This window comes from Oncorhynchus mykiss, chromosome 12 (assembly GCF_013265735.2).
Source record: "Oncorhynchus mykiss isolate Arlee chromosome 12, USDA_OmykA_1.1, whole genome shotgun sequence".
NCBI lineage: Eukaryota > Metazoa > Chordata > Actinopteri > Salmoniformes > Salmonidae > Oncorhynchus > Oncorhynchus mykiss.
In genome coordinates this window covers 7,181,964-7,202,024 of record NC_048576.1, presented here as the reverse complement: position 1 = coordinate 7,202,024, position 20,061 = coordinate 7,181,964, and the positions used below count along the sequence as shown (strand labels likewise).

The 20,061-nt window shown below is 42.5% G+C and overlaps 2 protein-coding genes across 3 annotated transcripts in view; one reads left to right on the top strand and one right to left on the bottom strand.

Annotated features, from left to right (window-relative positions):
- The window catches only part of LOC110536882 (ras-related protein Rab-27B-like), a 101,879-nt gene extending 91,982 nt beyond the window's left edge, over nucleotides 1–9,897 (bottom strand). Inside the window, exons 1-2 of one of the 2 annotated variants that reach the window (XM_036936784.1) lie at nucleotides 9,743–9,897; nucleotides 9,523–9,614 (exon numbers count right to left, since the gene is read on the bottom strand). In XM_036936784.1, coding sequence (XP_036792679.1) covers nucleotides 9,523–9,524 — 2 coding nt within the window. In that variant the 5' untranslated portion in view covers nucleotides 9,525–9,614; nucleotides 9,743–9,897. The remainder of the gene's footprint in view (nucleotides 1–9,522; nucleotides 9,615–9,742) is intronic. The other variant, XM_036936789.1, reaches the window with a different exon arrangement.
- A 9,794-nt stretch (nucleotides 9,898–19,691) lies between these two features.
- wdr91 (WD repeat domain 91) overlaps nucleotides 19,692–20,061 on the top strand; it is a 35,200-nt gene continuing 34,830 nt past the window's right edge. The window contains exon 1 of the mRNA XM_036936780.1: nucleotides 19,692–19,815. Within this exon, the coding sequence (XP_036792675.1) occupies nucleotides 19,759–19,815 (57 nt within the window). The 5' untranslated portion in view covers nucleotides 19,692–19,758. The remainder of the gene's footprint in view (nucleotides 19,816–20,061) is intronic.

Below are 20,061 nucleotides of genomic sequence, written 5' to 3'. Positions count from 1 at the left end.
GCTAGAGTTACTTCAGGGTTAACTCCTAAACAGCTAGAGTTACTTCAGGGTTAACTCCTAAACAGCTAGAGTTACTTCAGGGTTAACTCCTAAACAGCTAGAGTTACTTCAGGGTTAACTCCTAAACAGCTAGAGTTACTTCAGGGTTAACTCCTAAACAGCTAGAGGTACTTCAGGGTTAACTCCTAAACAGCTAGAGTTACTTCAGGGTTAACTCCTAAACAGCTAGAGTTACTTCAGGGTTAACTCCTAAACAGCTAGAGTTACTTCAAGGTTAACTCCTAAACAGCTAGAGTTACTTCAGGGTTAACTCCTAAACAGCTAGAGGTACTTCAGGGTTAACTCCTAAACAGCTAGAGTTACTTCAGGGTTAACTCCTAAACAGCTAGAGTTACTTCAGGGTTAACTCCTAAACAGCTAGAGTTACTTCAGGGTTAACTCCTAAACAGCTAGAGTTACTTCAGGGTTAACTCCTAAACAGCTAGAGGTACTTCAGGGTTAACTCCTAAACAGCTAGAGTTACTTCAGGGTTAACTCCTAAACAGCTAGGTTCAGGGTTAACTCCTAAACAGCTAGAGTTACTTCAGGGTTAACTCCTAAACAGCTAGAGTTACTTCAGGGTTAACTCCTAAACAGCTAGGTTCAGGGTTAACTCCTAAACAGCTAGAGGTACTTCAGGGTTAACTCCTAAACAGCTAGAGTTACTTCAGGGTTAACTCCTAAACAGCTAGAGTTACTTCAGGGTTAACTCCTAAACAGCTAGAGTTACTTCAGGGTTAACTCCTAAACAGCTAGAGGTACTTCAGGGTTAACTTCTAAACAGCTAGGTTCAGGGTTAACTCCTAAACAGCTAGGTTTCAGGGTTAACTCTCAATCCTAAACAGCTAGGTTGCACTTCCTCAGACTCAGATGAACTTGTAGATGCCATTTCTGTATGTCTCTGTATCCAGTATGAAAGAAGTGAAAGGTTGTTTCGCGAGCCAATGCTAACTAGGATGAGGGAAATGACTCTGGGGAAGTAGATATGGGGCCTCATTGGCAAAATCCCATAGTATCTCTTTACATAAACATCTCTAGGTCGCATCTCAATTGTCTGTGTTTTCTTCCACTCCTCCCTCTAGGTCGCATCTCAATTGTCTGTGTTTTCTTCCACTCGTCCCTCTAGGTCGCATCTCAATTGTCTGTGTTTTCTTCCACTCCTCCCTCTAGGTCGCATCTCAATTGTCTGTGTTTTCTTCCACTCCTCCCTCTAGGTCGCATCTCAATTGTCTGTGTTTTCTTCCACTCCTCCCTCTAGGTCGCATCTCAATTGTCTGTGTTTTCTTCCACTCCTCCCTCTAGGTCGCATCTCAATTGTCTGTGTTTTCCTCCACTCCTCCCTCTAGGTCGCATCTCAATTGTCTGTGTTTTCTTCCACTCCTCCCTCTAGGTCGCATCTCAATTGTCTGTGTTTTCTTCCACTCCTCCCCTCAATGTTAAATAAACACCTCTAGGTCCACAATACAGCGTAGTATCAGAGACAACAACAAAAAATGATCCTCTATGTGTCATAATTAGACAGACAGAAGTCGTCTTGCTGATATGGTTCATTACGATAAGTAACCTTATCTTACCTTACCTACTAGAGAAATGTCAAGTGACAAATAAGTCTCTCTCTCATCTGCCTAGAGAGCTCTTTGTCGACGCCCTTGTTAAGGTCAACGGCACCAGGAACTTTACCCAGTGCAAGGGCATTTCAGACAAAAAAACTGCTTTCCTCGGCCAGGAGGATGAATCTTGGCTGCAAGTGGATGTTCCAGCAAGACAATGTTCCAGCAAGACAATGTTCCCCTAAGCACCCTCTCTGCTTGGTTCCTCCCTCCCTCCCTCTCTGCTCGGTTCCTCCCTCCCCCTCTGCTCCCCTCTGCTCGGTTCCTTCCTCCCTCCCTCTCTGCTCGGTTCCTCCCTCCCCCTCTGCTCCCCTCTGCTCGGTTCCTCCCTCCCCCTCTGCTCCCCTCTGATTGGTTCCTCCCTCCCTCCCTCTCTGCTCAGTCCCTACCTCCCTCTCTGCTCACCTCTGCTCGGTTCCTCCCTCCCCCTCTGCTCCCCTCTGCTCGGTTCCTCCCTCCCTCTCTGCTCAGTCCCTACCTCCCTCTCTGCTCACCTCTGCTCGGTTCCTCCCTCCCCCTCTGCTCCCCTCTGCTCGGTTCCTCCCTCCCCCTCTGCTCCCCTCTGCTCGGTTCCTCCCTCCCCCTCTGCTCCCCTAACTCGGCTGACTTTCTCCCTGCCAGCTCCCTCTCTGCTCAGTCCCTACCTCCCTCTCTGCTCCCCTCTGCTCCCCTCTGCTCGGTTCCTACCTCCCTCTCTGCTCCCCTCTGCTCGGTTCCTCCCTCCCTCTCTGCTCCCCTCTGCTCGGTTCCTCCCTCCCCCTCTGCTCCCCTCGCTCGGCTGACTGCCTCCCTGCCAGCTCCCTGTATAGTGGACTAAACAGTAGCTGGACCAAGACAACACTCCTGAGTCCTGTCCTATCCTTCCACACAACACAAACACTCCTGAGTCCTGTCCTACGGGAGTTGTAGCGATGGGACAAGATAGTAGCTACTAAAACAATTGGATACCACGCAATTGGGGAGAAAAGGGGGTAAAATTAAAAAAGAAAGGAAAAAAACAGAAAAAAAGAAAGAGGAGAGTAGAGAGATGAGAGTAGAGAGAGGAGAGAAGAGAGAGGAGAGTAGAGAGAGGAGAGAAGAGAGAGGAGAGTAGAGAGAGGAGAGGAGAGAAAGGAGAGGAGAGAGAGGAGAGTAGAGAGAGGAGAGTAGAGAGAGGAGAGGAGAGAGAGGAGAGTAGAGAGAGGAGAGTAGAGAGAGGAGAGTAGAGAGAGGAGAGTAGAGAGATGAGAGTAGAGAGAGGAGAGTACAGAGAGGAGAGGAGAGAGAGGAGAGTAGAGAGAGGAGAGGAGAGAGAGGAGAGGAGAGAAAGGAGAGGAGAGAGAGGAGAGTAGAGAGGAGAGGAGAGAGAGGAGAGTAGAGAGATGAGAGTAGAGAGAGGAGAGAGAGGAGAGGAGAGAGAGGAGAGTAGAGAGAGGAGAGTAGAGAGGAGAGAGAGGAGAGGAGAGAGAGGAGAGAAGAGAGAGGAGAGAGAGGAGAGAGAGGAGAGTAGAGAGAAGAGAGTAGAGAGAGGAGAGAGAGGAGAGGAGAGAGAGGAGAGTAGAGAGAGGAGAGGAGAGAGAGGAGAGTAGAGAGAGGAGAGGAGAGAGAGGAGAGTAGAGAGAGGAGAGTAGAGAGAGGAGAGGAGAGAGAGGAGAGTAGAGAGAGGAGAGGAGAGAGAGGAGAGAAGAGAGAGGAGAGTAGAGAGAGGAGAGTAGAGAGAGGAGAGGAGAGAGAGGAGAGGAGAGAGAGGAGAGGAGAGAGAGGAGAGTAGAGAGGAGAGAGAGGGGAGGAGAGAGAGGAGAGAAGAGAGAGGAGAGTAGAGAGAGGAGAGGAGAGAGAGGAGAGTAGAGAGAGGAGAAAAGAGTAGAGAGAGGAGAGTAGAGAGAGGAGAGGAGAGAGAGGAGAGTAGAGAGAGGAGAGGAGAGTAGAGAGAGGAGAGAAGAGAGAGGAGAGTAGAGAGAGGAGAGGAGAGTAGAGAGAGGAGAGGAGAGTAGAGAGAGGAGAGTAGAGAGAGGAGAGTAGAGAGATGAGAGGAGAGGAGAGAGAGGAAAGTAGAGAGAGGAGAGTAGAGAGAGGAGAGGACAGAGAGGAGAGGAGTAGAGAAAGAGGAGAGTAGAGAGAGAAGAGTAGAGAGAGGAGAGGAGAGGAGAGAGAGGAGAGGAGAGAGAGGAGAGTAGAGAGAGGAGTAGAGAGTAGAAAGAGGAGAGTAGTGAGAGGAGAGCGGAGTGGAGAGTAGAGAGTAGAGAAGGAAGAGTAGAGAAGGGAGAGTAGAGAAGGGAGAGTAGAGAGTAGAGAGGGGAGAGTAGAGAGGGGAGAGTAGAGAGGGGAGAGTAGAGAAGGGAGAGTAGAGAGTAGAGAGGGGAGAGAAGAGAGGGGAGAGTAGAGAGGGGAGAGTAGAGAGGGGAGAGTAGAAAGAGGAGCGTAGAGAAGTTACACAACTGGCATCCTGTTACTGTCCTATACCATACTGTCATCCCTGTTACTGTACTGTCATCCCTGTTACTGTACTGTCATCTCTGTTACTGTACTGTCATCCCTGTTACAGTCCTATACCGTACTGTCATCCCTGTTACAGTCCTATACCGTACTGTCATCCCTGTTACTGTACTGTCATCCTTGTTACTGTCCTATACCGTACTTGTTACCGTACTGTCATCCCTGTTACAGTCCTATACCATACTGTCATCTCTGTTACCGTACTGTCATCCCTGTTACAGTCCTATACCATACTGTCATCTCTGTTACCGTACTGTCATCCCTGTTACAGTCCTATACCATACTGTCATCCCTGTTACTGTACTGTCATCCTTGTTACTGTCCTATACCGTACTGTCATCCCTGTCACAGTCCTATACAGTACTGTCATTCCTGTTACTGTACTGTCATCCGTTACTGTACTGTCATCCCTGTTACTGTCCTATACCGTACTGTCATCCCTGTTACTTCACTGTCATCCCTGTTACTGTCCTATACCGTACTGTCATCCCTGTTACTGTACTGTCATCCCTGTTACTGTCCTATACCGTACTGTCATCCCTATTACTGTACTGTCATCCCTGTTACTGTCCTATACCGTACTGTCATCCCTGTTACTGTCATCCCTGTTACTGCACTGTCATCCCTGTTACTGAACTGTCATCCCTGTTACTGTCCTATACTGTACTGTCATTCCTGTTACTGTCCTAAACCGTACTGTCATCCCTGTTACAGTCCTATACTGTACTGTCATCCCTGTTACTGTACTGTCATCCCTGTTACTGTACTGCCATCTCTGTTACTGTCCCATACCGTACTGTCATCCCTGTTACTGTCCCATACCGTACTGTCATCCCTGTTACTGTACTGTAATCCCTGTTACTGTACTGTCATCCTTGTTACTGTCCTATACTGTATTGTCATCTCTGTTACTGTACTGTCATCCCTGTTACTGTACTGTCATCTCTGTTACTGTCCCATACTGGACTTTCATCCCTGTTACAGTCCTATACTGTACTGTCATCCCTGTTACTGTACTGTCATCCCTGTTACTGTCCTATACCATACTGTCATCCCTGTTACTGTACTGTCATCCCTGTTACTGTCCTATGCCGCACTGTAATCCCTGTTACTGTACTGTCATCCCTGTTACTGTCCTATACCGTACTGTCATCCCTGTTACTGTCCTATACCATACTGTCATCCCTGTTACAGTCCTATACAGTACTGTCATCCCTGTACCGTACTGTTATCCCTGTTACTTCACTGTCATCCTTGATACTGTCCTATACTGTACTGTTATCCCTGTTACAGTCCTATACAGTACTGTCATCCCTGTTACTGTACTGTCATCCCTGTTACTGTCCTATACCGTACTGTCATCCCTGTTACTGTCCTATACCGTACTGTCATCCCTGTTACTGTCCTATAATGTACTGTCATCCCTGTTACTGTCCTATACCGTACTGTCATCCCTGTTACTGTCCTATACCGTACTGTCATCCCTGTTACTGTCCTATACCGTACTGTCATCCCTGTTATTGTACTGTCATCCCTGTTACTGTAGTCATCCCTGTTACTGTCCTATACTGTACTGTCATCCCTGTGACTGTCAACCCTGTCATCCCTGTTACTGTACTGTCATCCCTGTTACTCTCCTGTCATCCCTGTTACTGTCCTGTCATCCCTGTTACTGTACTGTCATCCCTGTTACTCACCTGTCATCCCTGTTACTGTCCTATACCGTACTGTCATCCCTGTTACTGTCCTATACCGTACTGTCATCCCTGTTACTTTCCTATAATGTACTGTCATCCCTGTTACTGTCCTATACCGTACTGTCATCCCTGTTACTGTCCTATACCGTACTGTCATCCCTGTTATTGTACTGTCATCCCTGTTACTGTACTGTCATCCCTGTTACTGTCCTATACTGTACTGTCATCCCTGTGACTGTCATCACTGTCATCCCTGTTACTCTCCTGTCATCCCTGTTACTCTCCTGTCATCTCTGTTACTGTACTGTCATCCTTGTTACTGTCCTATACTGTAATGTCATCCCTGTTACTGTCCTATACCGTACTGTCATCCCTGTTACTGTACTGTCATCCCTGTTACTGTCCTATACCGTACTGTCATCCCTGTCGCTGTACTGTCATCCCTGTTACTGTCCTATACCATACTGTCATCCCTGTTACTTTACTGTCATCCCTGTTCCTGTACTGTCATCTCTGTTACTGTCCTATACCGTACTGTCATCCCTGTTCCTGTACTGTCATCTCTGTTACTGTCCTATACCGTACTGTCATCCCTGTTACTGTCCTATATAGTACTGTCATCCCTGTTACTGTACTGTCATCCCTGTTACTGTACTGTAATCCCTGTTACTGTACTGTCATCCCTGTTACTGTCCTATACCGTACTGTCATCCCTGTTACTGTACTGTCATCCCTGTTACTGTACTGTCATCCATGTTACCTCACTGTCATCCCTGTTACTGTACTGTCTTCCCTGTTACTGTACTGTCATCCCTGTTACTCTACTGTCATCCCTGTTACCGTACTGTCATCCCTGTTATTTCACTGTCATCCCTGTTACTGAACTGTCATCCCTGTTACTGTACTGTCATCCCTGTTACCGTACTTTCATCCCTGTTACTGTACTGTCATCCCTGTTACTGTACTGTCATCCCTGTTACCGTACTGTCATCCCTGTTACTGTACTGTATGTCACAACTGTCACATAGTATCACTCGCTATTATTTTTACAGTTTTTTGACTAATAGCTGAAGTGCAAAATCATTTAGTGCCAAATCTTAACTTGAGATATGTAACATACGAGTTCCGTGTGAATCTGAAACAAGGTTTTGGGCCCGTGATGTTAGTGTAAACGTACACACTAGAGTACTACTGTACGTTGGCAGGTGAACAACAACTGAACTGGCCCTTATAACAACTATAAAACTATATTGATTAATGCTTTGTCATCACAACCCATTGTTGAGGCAACAGTGGATGTGTTAGTGATATAAACAGTGTATGTATTAGTGATATAAACAGTGTTTGTATTAGTGATATAAACAGTGGATGTATTAGTGATATAAACAGTGTTTGTATTAGTGATATAAACAGTGGATGTATTAGTGATATAAACAGTGTATGTATTAGTGATATAAACAGTGTATGTATTAGTGATATAAACAGTGTATGTATTAGTGATATAAACAGTGTTTGTATTAGTGATATAAACAGTGGATGTATTAGTGATATAAACAGTGTTTGTATTAGTGATATAAACAGTGTTTGTATTAGTGATATAAACAGTGGATGTATTAGTGATATAAACAGTGGATGTATTAGTGATATAAACAGTGTATGTTTAGTGATATAAACAGTGTATGTATTAGTGATATAAACAGTGTTTGTATTAGTGATATAAACAGTGTTTGTATTAGTGATATAAACAGTGTATGTATTAGTGATATAAACAGTGTATGTATTAGTGATATAAACAGTGTTTGTATTAGTGATATAAACAGTGTTTGTATTAGTGATATAAACAGTCGATGTATTAGTGATATAAACAGTGTATGTATTAGTGATATAAACAGTGGATGTATTAGTGATATAAACAGTGTTTGTATTAGTGATATAAACAGTGTATGTATTAGTGATATAAACAGTGTATGTATTAGTGATATAAACAGTGTTTGTATTAGTGATATAAACAGTGTTTGTATTAGTGATATAAACAGTGTATGTATTAGTGATATAAACAGTCGATGTATTAGTGATATAAACAGTGTATGTATTAGTGATATAAACAGTGGATGTATTAGTGATATAAACAGTGTTTGTATTAGTGATATAAACAGTGTATGTATTAGTGATATAAACAGTGTATGTATTAGTGATATAAACAGTGTTTGTATTAGTGATATAAACAGTGTTTGTATTAGTGATATAAACAGTGTATGTATTAGTGATATAAACAGTGTTTGTATTAGTGATATAAACAGTGGATGTATTAGTGATATAAACAGTGTTTGTATTAGTGATATAAACAGTGTATGTATTAATGATATAAACAGTGGATGTATTAGTGATATAAACAGTGTTTGTATTAGTGATATAAACAGTGGATGTATTAGTGATATAAACAGTGGATGTATTAGTGATATAAACAGTGTATGTGTAACAGATAAGAAACAACCGGAAGAAATAAGGCAGTAATTCACTTCAAGCTCCCTGAGACTGATTCATAGGAACAACTGGGACATTTTTACATGAAGACAATGCTGTGTTCCAAATGGCACCCTCTGGTCTAAAGTAGTGCACTATATAGGGAATAGGGTTCCATAGGGCTCTGGTCTAAAGTAGTGCACTATATATAGGGAATAGGGTTCCATAGGGCTCTGGTCTAAAGTAGTGCACTACATAGGGAATAGGGTTCCACAGGGCTCTGGCCTAAAGTAGTGCACTACATAGGGAATAGGGTTCCATAGGGCTCTGGTCTAAAGTAGTGCACTACATAGGGAATAGGGTTCCATATGGCTCTGGTCTAAAGTAGTGCACTATGTAGGAAATATGATGCCATTTGGGACACAACCATGGTCAGAGAGGGATGATTACTGGAGCTGTAGTTTATCATAGGACAGGAGTGAGACGACTAATTGGCAAAAGCATTGAGCTTCTAAATGATATTATTGTCTACATGTCAGAACCTGGGTGGGACCTGGGGGGGGGGGGGGGGGGGGGGGGGGGGGGGGAATAGGACCTGGTACAAGTACTGACATTAATTTAAAACAGGAAAAAGGCTGTAATTTCACTCGTAAATTAATTAAGATTAGACATCATTCAAAACCACTGCAGAAGGTTTAGAGATTTAGTGAGAGTTTTCTAAACCCTAATATTCCCGAGAAGTGACACTTATCAACATCAACTGAATGGATTAACATCAATATCATCCCTAGTCTGTGATGGGTTATCCTCTGTGAATAGATTATGACACATGGAGAGATATGACAGAGAAAAAAACTATTAATTTAGTTTTCTGCATCGTACACACACACACACACACACACAAACACAAACAGCGCGAGAGAGAGAACGCAAATGAATAACCCTTTTTCTATACATGCTTAGTTTAAAAAAAATAATCTACATATTTTTCAATGCATTGTTTTGCAAGGTGCAGATCTCGATGAAGATGTAGCTGGTTTCCCACTGGCTACCATCAGTGGGCTGGGTTGGAAGAGTATGACTCACAGTCTACGGTAGGGTTAGTGATGACTCATGAGCGCAAAACGTTGCAGAAATGTAGCAAAATGTGCAAATTGGAACAATGTATCTTGAAGAACACTTATGGCAACAATGTAACGAACAATGTAACAACGTAAGATTCTAGAATTCGCACTTACATTATAACACTGCTCGCGACTCAAATCTTGTTTGCCGGTGTCTGCTGCCTAGCCGATGTTTCTTTACCACTGAAACGATCCATCTTCACAACCTATGGAAAGCAAGTACCACGACAAAAACATAACGTCTACAAAACGTTTCATTTCAGCGCAAAACATTTCGTCGACGGTTTGCGAGAACGAATGTTCATGGATCCATGTGACAAATGTTTCGACGTACCTTTCGCAAACTATTATATTTGCACGGTGCTTCTTCGCTTCTTCGCGAGGATGGCTGACTTGTCTGTCGTGGACAGTGATCACAGACACTCTCTAGAAGAGTGGGCGATCCAACACGGTCCTAGTGCCGATGGGCCTCTTGCGCTGTCGCTTCACATTCAACAGGTTACCTGTCCCATCCAATGGTCCCGACCTACACTCATTACCATAAAACACACCGAGAATATCACTGCAGAATCAGATAGAAAGGTTCTTATCACAGTGGAAGTATGGAGATAAAACACCGACATAATGATTTGAGCGTTCACAATAGATTTGTAGTTGGAAACACAATTTGCAAGTGTGTAAATGAGTTGTAAACATGAAAGAATCATTTGTAGTTGTAAACACATTCTCAAACGTGTAACTGATGAGTTGTGAACATGAAGAAAAAATAACACATTTGTAGTTGTAATCGTATTTGCAAACGTGTAAGTTAATATTTGCCAGGAATAATTGCACCTGCACATGTCAATTTCGCGCAATCATTCTTTTGACAGTACTTTAGCGCCCTACTGTTGACAACAATATTTGCACATGTGCAAACAGCCATTTGCAAACAAAGAGAGGGAGAGCAGGAGCTCTGGAAGGTGGGACCTGTTTCTTCTAACCAATTAGATGAGGTTTTTCATAGACCCGTATACTCTACACTGGTTGGTTGGTGACAGCTCCCAAAAGGCTGTGCTGTCTGGCGCAACCAATGATTCCCAGATACTAGCTGCAGGGCCCGCGCCAGAACGAATCAGTTGGTATTTGATTTCTATAGGGGTGCCCGCGCCAGAACGAATCAGTTGGTATTTGATTTCTATAGGGGTGCCTGCGCCAGAACGAATCAGTTGGCATTTGATTTCTATAGGGGTGCCTGCGCCAGAACGAATCAGTTGACATTTGATTTCTATAGGGGTGCCCGCGCCAGAACGAATCAGTTGGTATTTGATTTCTATAGGGGTGCCTGCGCCAGAACGAATCAGTTGGCATTTGATTTCTATAGGGGTGCCCGCGCCAGAACGAATCAGTTGGTATTTGATTTCTATAGGGGTGCCTGCGCCAGAACGAATCAGTTGACATTTGATTTCTATAGGGGTGCCTGCGCCAGAACGAATCAGTTGGTATTTGATTTCTATAGGGGTGCCTGCGCCAGAACGAATCAGTTGACATTTGATTTCTATAGGGGTGCCTGCGCCAGAACGAATCAGTTGGTATTTGATTTCTATAGGGGTGCCTGCGCCAGAACGAATCAGTTGGTATTTGATTTCTATAGGGGTGCCTGCGCCAGAACGAATCAGTTGACATTTGATTTCTATAGGGGTGCCCGCGCCAGAACGAATCAGTTGGTATTTGATTTCTATAGGGGTGCCCGCGCCAGAACGAATCAGTTGGTATTTGATTTCTATAGGGGTGCCTGCGCCAGAACGAATCAGTTGGTATTTGATTTCTATAGGGGTGCCCGCGCCAGAACGAATCAGTTGACATTTGATTTCTATAGGGGTGCCCGCGCCAGAACGAATCAGTTGACATTTGATTTCTAAAGGGGTGCCCGCGCCAGAACGAATCAGTTGGCATTTGATTTCTATAGGGGTGCCCGCGCCAGAACGAATCAGTTGGCATTTGATTTCTATAGGGGTGCCCGCGCCAGAACGAATCAGTTGGCATTTGATTTCTAAAGGGGTGCCCGCGCCAGAACGAATCAGTTGGCATTTGATTTCTATAGGGGTGCCCGCGCCAGAACGAATCAGTTGGCATTTGATTTCTATAGGGGTGCCTGTGCCAGAACGAATCAGTTGGTATTTGATTTCTATAGGGGTGTCCGCGCCAGAACGAATCAGTTGGCATTTGATTTATATAGGGGTGCCTGTGCCAGAACGAATCAGTTGGTATTTGATTTCTATAGGGGTGTCCGCGCCAGAACGAATCAGTTGGCATTTGATTTATATAGGGGTGCCTGTGCCAGAACGAATCAGTTGGTATTTGATTTCTATAGGGGTGTCCGCGCCAGAACAAATCAGTTGGCATTTGATTTCTATAGGGGTGCCTGCGCCAGAACGAATCAGTTGACATCTGATTTCTATAGGGGTGCCCGCGCCAGAACGAATCAGTTGACATCTGATTTCTATAGGGGTGCCCGCGCCAGAACGAATCAGTTGGCATTTGATTTCTATAGGGGTGCCTGCGCCAGAACGAATCAGTTGGCATTTGATTTATATAGGGGTGCCCGTGCCAGAACGAATCAGTTGGCATTTGATTTCTATAGGGGTGTCCGCGCCAGAACGAATCAGTTGGCATTTGATTTCTATAGGGGTGCCTGCGCCAGAACGAATCAGTTGGCATTTGATTTATATAGGGGTGCCCGTGCCAGAACGAATCAGTTGGTATTTGATTTCTATAGGGGTGCCCGTTTTTTTTCACAGGACCGCCTGAACAAATGTTCTTATAACTCAGAGATAGCCCAGTAGGCCTATAACTCAGAGATAGCCTATAACTCAGAGATAGCCTATAACTCAGAGATAGCCCATATAGGCCAATGCAGCAGTAGGCCTATAACTCAGAGATAGCCTATAAAAATGCAAAATGCATAGGCCTAAAGCCAACAAATTAAAACAGTAAAAATATCCTGATGAAAATTGCAAGTTCTTTCAATCTCATTAATCTCTCTACTCCTCCACCTGTCTGCCTCCCTTTCTATCTGTCTTGATTTGAGCTATTGACTAGGGAAGTGCAACATTGTATCAACGTTATCAGGACACACGAAACCACACACATGCATGCTCACACGAAGCACTCCAAACAAAACACAATGAAGAAAATGACAAAACTCCTAAATGATGGTTATGAAATAAAAACTCCTAAATGATTGTTATGAAACAAACCAACACTTGTTTCTCACAAGTGTATCAGGTTGTGAACTCCGCAAACAACGTTTCCGCTCCGAGAATGAGAACTGTAAAACATGCGTTAACAGAAATGAATGTAACCAAATGACATGGATTAACGGTACATTTACTAGCCCACTGGTTACATATGTAATGGGGAATGTATATTTAAAAAATAATAATTGAACAATCAAAGGGCAAACAATTCACACAATGAAACAATGAATGTGCAATAATTAACGGGGAGACGGCGGACACGTTCTTTAGAGCAATGTCCATATCTTCACCACACAGCCCTCCTCTTCTTCTTTTCTCGACGTTTTAATTTATACTGCCCAAATTACTGGCTTTCCAAATAGACATACGCCTTTGCACTTGTGATTTAGAAACAATTCACAGCTATTTAAAAAAATAAAAATAATAATCATCTGAGGCTAAGTCAAGCTCTCTGGTAAAGTATTTTGTATTATTTTAATTAGACAGGAGTAATTATATAATTTTGGCAAAACATCAATTTACTTTAGGGGAAGTCAGCATCCGAACAGTGCACTGTGCACCCGTAAACTTTCCATTCTAAATCGCAAGTGGCTGAAACCCGAGATCTGTTTAAAAATAACGAGATGCTCATGTCTCCGCCATAATCGTAGGCAGTCATTGTAAATAAGATTTAGTTCATAACTGACTTGCCTAGTTAAATAAAGGTTAAATTAAAAAACTTTAAAAAACAATGCGAGTCGTTGTCCCGAAGGTGGGAGTCGACAGGCTTTGGTCTGCATATTTTCCCCATAGAAAACGCCTTGGGTTTATTCAGGACAGAAAAGGTATGACATGCCATACTTCCCTTTGTCCAGACAGCATCAGATAGATGGTCTACACATAAGGAAACAGAGGGGCGCTGTTTTTCGTTCGCTTGGATGCTTTATCTGAGATTGATGCGTCTTTCTGACAGCGCGTGTAAAAATGATCAATATTTCAATATTTAATTTGGACCGGAAAGGAAGTAAAGTAGGGCGGGCCAGGACCCCCAGGACCGCCCATAACACCGGCCCTGGTTGGCTGTCATGGAAGGTACATTTAAATATCTTTCTTTTAGGGCTATGTAGCAAGATTTTTTTTATCGTTGTATTATGTTTTTGGAAGCTATTAGCCAGGTCATCGTTATGAAAGTTGCTATACGTCACTATTTGGACGACCTGACCAAATTCACATAGAAATGGGAGTTTATTTTCTGCACTTTCTTTTTGTTGGTTCTTTTACTTTAGTTTTTTTGTAAACCAGCTGAAAATATACTCAATAAAAACATATAAATGCAACATGCAACAATTTCAAATATTTTTACTGAGTTACAGTTCATATATGGAAATCAGTCAATTAAAATAAATTAAATCTAATCTATGGATTTCATATGAATGGGAATACAGATGTGCATCTGTTGATCATAGATAGCTATTTAGTACAAAGTAGGAGTGTGGATCAGAAAACCTAGCAGCCAGCTATCTAAACGTGTAGTAACCACTGGGGTGGGGCCCAATGATCGCCAGTTATCCTATTAACTGCATACATTTGCCTCCACCCTATAGCAAAATATGTGGAATTGCAGGAAATGAGTTGTAAAACTGCACATTTGTCTCTCTGCCCCATGGCAAAATGAGTAGAATTACAGATAATAAGCGATACAAACAGATATGCATTGAGATACATGAGATAATAAGCGATACACACAGATATGCATTGCCAAACAACGCTACTGACACATTCTGGTTTGGAGTATTTTAACAAGGCTGAGTGTGGCAGTAGCGTTGCTGTGTGAACAAAAAAATAAATAAAGAGATTGACAGGAGACACTCTTTACAGAGGTGCTAAGTAAATGTCGGCAGGCAAACATTTCAAAATCCTACTTGATGTGTCTGAGATTTTAGAATGAAAAAAAAAGAACTCTAGAACTTAGAGATTTTAGAATGAAAAAAAAAGAACTCTAGAACTTAGAGATTTTAGAATGAAAAAAAAAGAACTAGAACTTTGAGATTTTAGAATGAAAAAAAAAAGAACTCTAGAACTCTAAAAAGGTTCCTTCTAGAACTTAGAGATTTTAGAATGAAGAAAAAAATAACTATAGAACTCTAAAAAGGTTCCTTCTAGAACTTAGCCGGATGTTCCGGATTTCCAGATGAAATTTAAAGACAGACTTCGAGGAGACTTACACTTTTGGACGTTACCAAGGCAACACGCCATCTTAACTCCTCCTCCACATTCACTCTATTTATAAAATAGTTCTAAGAAAACCTCTTCCGAATAGTGTTTTGTTTGTTGTTGTTATTCTGGTCAATACCGGTATGTAGGGCAGTGATTCCCAAACTCAGTGCACGTTTGGGCTTTTTTGCCCTAACACTACACAGCTGATTCAAATGAACAAAGCGTGATGATTAGTTCATTATTTGAAGCAGCTGTGTAGTGCTATGATAAGTTATTTATAACCTAATAGGGTTATTCTGTTGTCCCCATTGGAGAACCCTTTTTGGTTCCAGGTAGAACCCTTTTGGGTTCTATGTAAGACCCAAACCAAAAAAAGGTTCTCCCTGGAACCCCCAAAAAAAGAGTTCTCCTCTGGGGACAGCCGAAGAACCCTTTTGAAAGCCTTTTTTCTAAGAGTACATGCAGGGCACAGCCAAGGCCCCCACTTAGCATTTTATTTACGTAACATGATGACACTCCTTGTCCCAAGACATTGCATAACAATCAAAGACTATGCACATCATCATGACACTTACACACAGATCATGTAGAGCAGTCCCTCGGGCAAATCAGCATCAACTTTAAAAAAAATAGATAGGTTCTTATGATAATGATGATGATGATGATGATGTCTGCTCATTACAGATTACATGACATATGCTGCAGTTTTGGAAAATAAAGATTTGAAAATCATGCCTGTTACAGGCTAAAAAAAATAGGATGTATGTGTTGGCTTAATGTCACACCATGGAAAGCTGTTTATTCTCTGTGTTGGTTTGGGGCGTGATAGTGATGAGGGTGGGTCATCTAGGTGTATTGTATTTCTATGTTGGCCTGATATGGTTCCCAATCAGAGGCAGCTGTTTATCATTGTCTCTGATTGGGGATCACATTTAGGTAGCCATTTTCCCCATTGTTAGTTGTGGGATCTTGTCTACAGTTAGTTGCGTTTGTGCTTTTTTGTTTTCGTTTTGATGAGTTTCGATTTATAAAAAATATGTGGAACTCTACGCACGCTGCGCCTTGGTCCAATCATTACTACGAACGTGACACTTAAGGGGGAAAGTGTGACAGCCTTTGTTTTTTCCATTTATGTTTTGAGGTTTGGACTTTAGCACGTAGAGCTTGTTAGCACGTAGGACGCACCGATTGGTGTCACCTTATTAGTCAGCTTGTCTTACACCTGTGCTGGTTGCCTTCTCGTTAGTTGGAAGGTGTTTCACCTGTGTTGGCCCAGGTGCTATTTTAGAGTGTCTGGCCCAGTGCTCCAGTTGTCTGGACAGATGTGGAGGGTTGACACCTTTAGTTGTATTGATAGATGTGGAGGGTCAACACCTTTAGTTGTAGTGATAGATGTGGAGGGTTGACACCTTTAGTTGTATTGATAGATGTGGAGGGTCGACTCCTTTAGTTGTAGTGATAGATGTGGAGGGTCGACTCCTTTAGTTGTATTGATAGATATGGAGGGTCAACTCCTTTAGTTGTAGTGATAGATGTGGAGGGTCGACTCCTTTAGTTGTATTGATAGATATGGAGGGTCAACTCCTTTAGTTGTAGTGATAGATGTGGATGGTCAACTCCTTTAGTTGTATTGATAGATGTGGAGGGTCGACTCCTTTAGTTGTATTGATAGATATGGAGGGTCAACTCCTTTAGTTGTAGTGATAGATGTGGAGGGTCAACACCTTTAGTTGTATTGATAGATGTGGAGGGTCAACTCCTTTAGTTGTAGTGATAGATGTGGAGGGTCAACACCTTTAGTTGTATTGATAGATATGGAGGGTCAACTCCTTTAGTTGTAGTGATAGATGTCGAGGGTCAACTCCTTTAGTTGTAGTGATAGATGTGGAGGGTTAAACACCTTTAGTTGGCTCTCCCTATTTTGATAAGACAAACCATCCTTTATCTAATTTTGTTTTGCTCTGCCTTTTTGGTTTGCTTCCTGTGTCTTTACGATTGGTGTGGGTTTTTCTTTTGTTTGCCTCTACTTAGGCAAATTTAGTGGCCACTCGTGGTGGGTGTCTTAGGTCCCAGTTGTTGTTGCTATGCAACTTTCAGTGGACACACCCCATGAGTATCTTTCAGAACCTCTCCTAAAAACCCCACCTGTTTTGGTTGTTGTCAATGACTCTTTGTTAGTTCCCCTTTCTGTTTGACTGACATTTTTGGTGGGTTTTCTTGTTGGGGAACTTAACACCACACACACACACGGTAGAAGTTACGTACTTTCCTCCTATAAAGGTTATCTACTTACTCCCCCTGTTGTCATGGATACTCTTGATTCTACCGTCAACACTTGTGGGGGGGACAGGTAGATTGTTCAGGACAGCCTTCAATTCTGTCTATAGTTTAAAAAAAGGGGAAAGCTTTTCCCAATACTGTCTATTCAATGTCTAATTAGTCTGAATACTGATAAAAAGAATGTTCTGACGTCAAAGTGAGCTGGGGGGGTGGGGGGGGGGGGGATTGGTATAGTTCTGAAGGTACCGTTACTTCCTGAGTGGACCAGAGGGTGAAAATAAGAGCTTTTACTACCAGATGAAAAATAAACTAGAGACATTTTTTTTTAATTAATAAAAAAATAAATAATAATAATTAAGTTTCCATGACAACAAAAACGGTATGTGGAGACACAATGAATATCCAAATTCGTGCATGCACACATTGTACTGTTCACTCTTCTATTGAAGCAGAAACAGAAAATATTGGATCCCAAAATGTACCTGGACATGCCACATCTCACACCTGTGCATTCCCTTATAAACCTCTCTGTGCCTCTTAACTCCAGTGTGAATGCAGTGCTGTGCAGAAAATATTGCAATCAGTTAAATGGATGTTTTTTTTGGAGGGAGGGAGGGGGGAGGGGGGGGGGGGAGTCCCTGTTACATGTTCATGGAAAGGCTCTAGCTAATGGATTTTAGATTTTAGATCTAAAGAGACCTCCCTTCATTAATACAGGATAGGCCTATTATACTGTACTGTAGTGGGGGAAATTGATGTGATTCATGGTTCAGTACAGAGTACCGTAGGAGGAAAGAAGATCACATTGACTTTCTCCCAAATTGCACCCTACTCCCTATATGGGGCCCTGGTCAAAAGCAGTGCACCAGACAATGAATAGGGCACCATTTGGGACACATCCATGGTTCAGTGCAGAGAAGAAGGAAAACATAATTTAATTATTCATAGCTGTGTTCATAGATAATAACATTTCACTAGAACAAACAGGAGAGAAAGACATTGCCAGGAACGGTCAGCACTTCAGGGTTATAATCATGTTTGATTTGCAACAGTCTACACCCCTAGCAGCATGCTGTGACTACACACGAGGCCTTCACATCTATCCAGGGAAAGAGATTAAATGGAGGCTATACAGTCTCTTCTGCAAACTGTGTTTATTAATGTCTGAGGCTATACAGTCTCTTCTGCAAACTGTGTTTATTAATGTCTGAGGCTATACAGTCTCTTCTGCAAACGGTGTTTATTCATGTCTGAGGCTATACAGTCTCTTCTGCAAACTGTGTTTATTAATGTCTGAGGCTATACAGTCTCTTCTGGACACTGTGTTTATTCATGTCTGAGGCTATACAGCCTCTTCTGGACACTGTGTTTATTAGTGTCTGAGGCTATACAGTCTCTTCTGCAAACTGTGTTTATTAATGTCTGAGGCTATACAGTCTCTTTTGCAAACTGTGTTTATTAATGTCTGAGGCTATACAGTCTCTTGTGGACACTGTGTTTATTAATGTCTGAGGCTATACAGCCTCTTCTGCAAACTGTGTTTATTAATGTCTGAGGCTATACAGCCTCTTGTGGACACTGTGTTTATTAATGTCTGAGGCTTTACAGTCTCTTGTGGACACTGTGTTTATTAATGTCTGAGGCTATACAGTCTCTTCTGCAAACTGTGTTTATTAATGTCTGAGGCTATACAGTCTCTTGTGGACACTGTGTTTATTAATGTCTGAGGCTATACAGTCTCTTCTGCAAACTGTGTTTATTAATGTCTGAGGCTATACAGTCTCTTCTGCAAACTGTGTTTATTAATGTCTGAGGCTATACAGTCTCTTCTGCAAACTGTGTTTATTAATGTCTGAGGCTATACAGTCTCTTCTGGACACTGTGTTTATTAATGTCTGAGGCTATACAGCCTCTTCTGGACACTGTGTTTATTAGAGTCTGCTCTCCTTTTTCTTTCCCTTTCTCCTATCATCACAATAATCCACATACCAAATGTCACCCCATTCCCTATGTAGTGCACTACTTTAGACCAGAGCCCTATGGAACCCTATTCCCCATATAGTGCACTACTTTAGACCAGAGCCCTATGGAACCCTATTCCCTATATAGTGCACTACTTTAGACCACAGCCCTATGGAACCCTATTCCCTATGTAGTGCACTACTTTAGACCAGAGCCCTATGGAATCCTATTCCCTATGCAGTGCACTATATAGGGAATACGGTGTCATTTGGGACAAAACATATGACAGGGAAGCATCGTGCCTACAGGGAAGAGTCATGCCTACAGACAGGGAAGCATCATGCTTGGGAGAATGCCCTGCACTGACAGTGCCTGAATATCTACCCGTCTGATCTGTTTGCAACTTAGTTATAGGATTTAATAATTCTATTGGGGACAATTGATCATTTTGAGAAACATCAAGATCGGTCCATTTTCATGTATTTATAACATGTTATCTACCATTAGAAATGAGCTCCATATTTACTTACTGCAGCGACTGGTCAGTGCACGGTAGTCTATTACTATAATGCATATTACTGTCCGATGTTTGCTGTCAATGTGCCCTCTAGTGGAGCCAGCGTGGACGCGGAAATGTCCTTCCTGCCACGTGACGTCACACGAATTCGATCACATGACAACCTCGGAGAAAAAGAAAACAGGAAATATTTCAGCCTGCGTTTTCACTTTGGTAAGTTTTACACTATAAATACAGTGTTAATACATTTTTTTATTTCACTAATAAGATAGTTACTTATGAAATAGTAAAATACACTAACCGCTCATCGTATTTTTTTGTTCTTGTTGAAAAATCGCCACTCTTCTAACCAAACTAGCACCTCTTGTTTAGCTAGAAATGGGCTCCTGCAAAAGCATCCTGACTAGGCAGAAAAGCAACGCCCTCTTCTAGCTATGCAATTTGAAGAAGTAAACGATT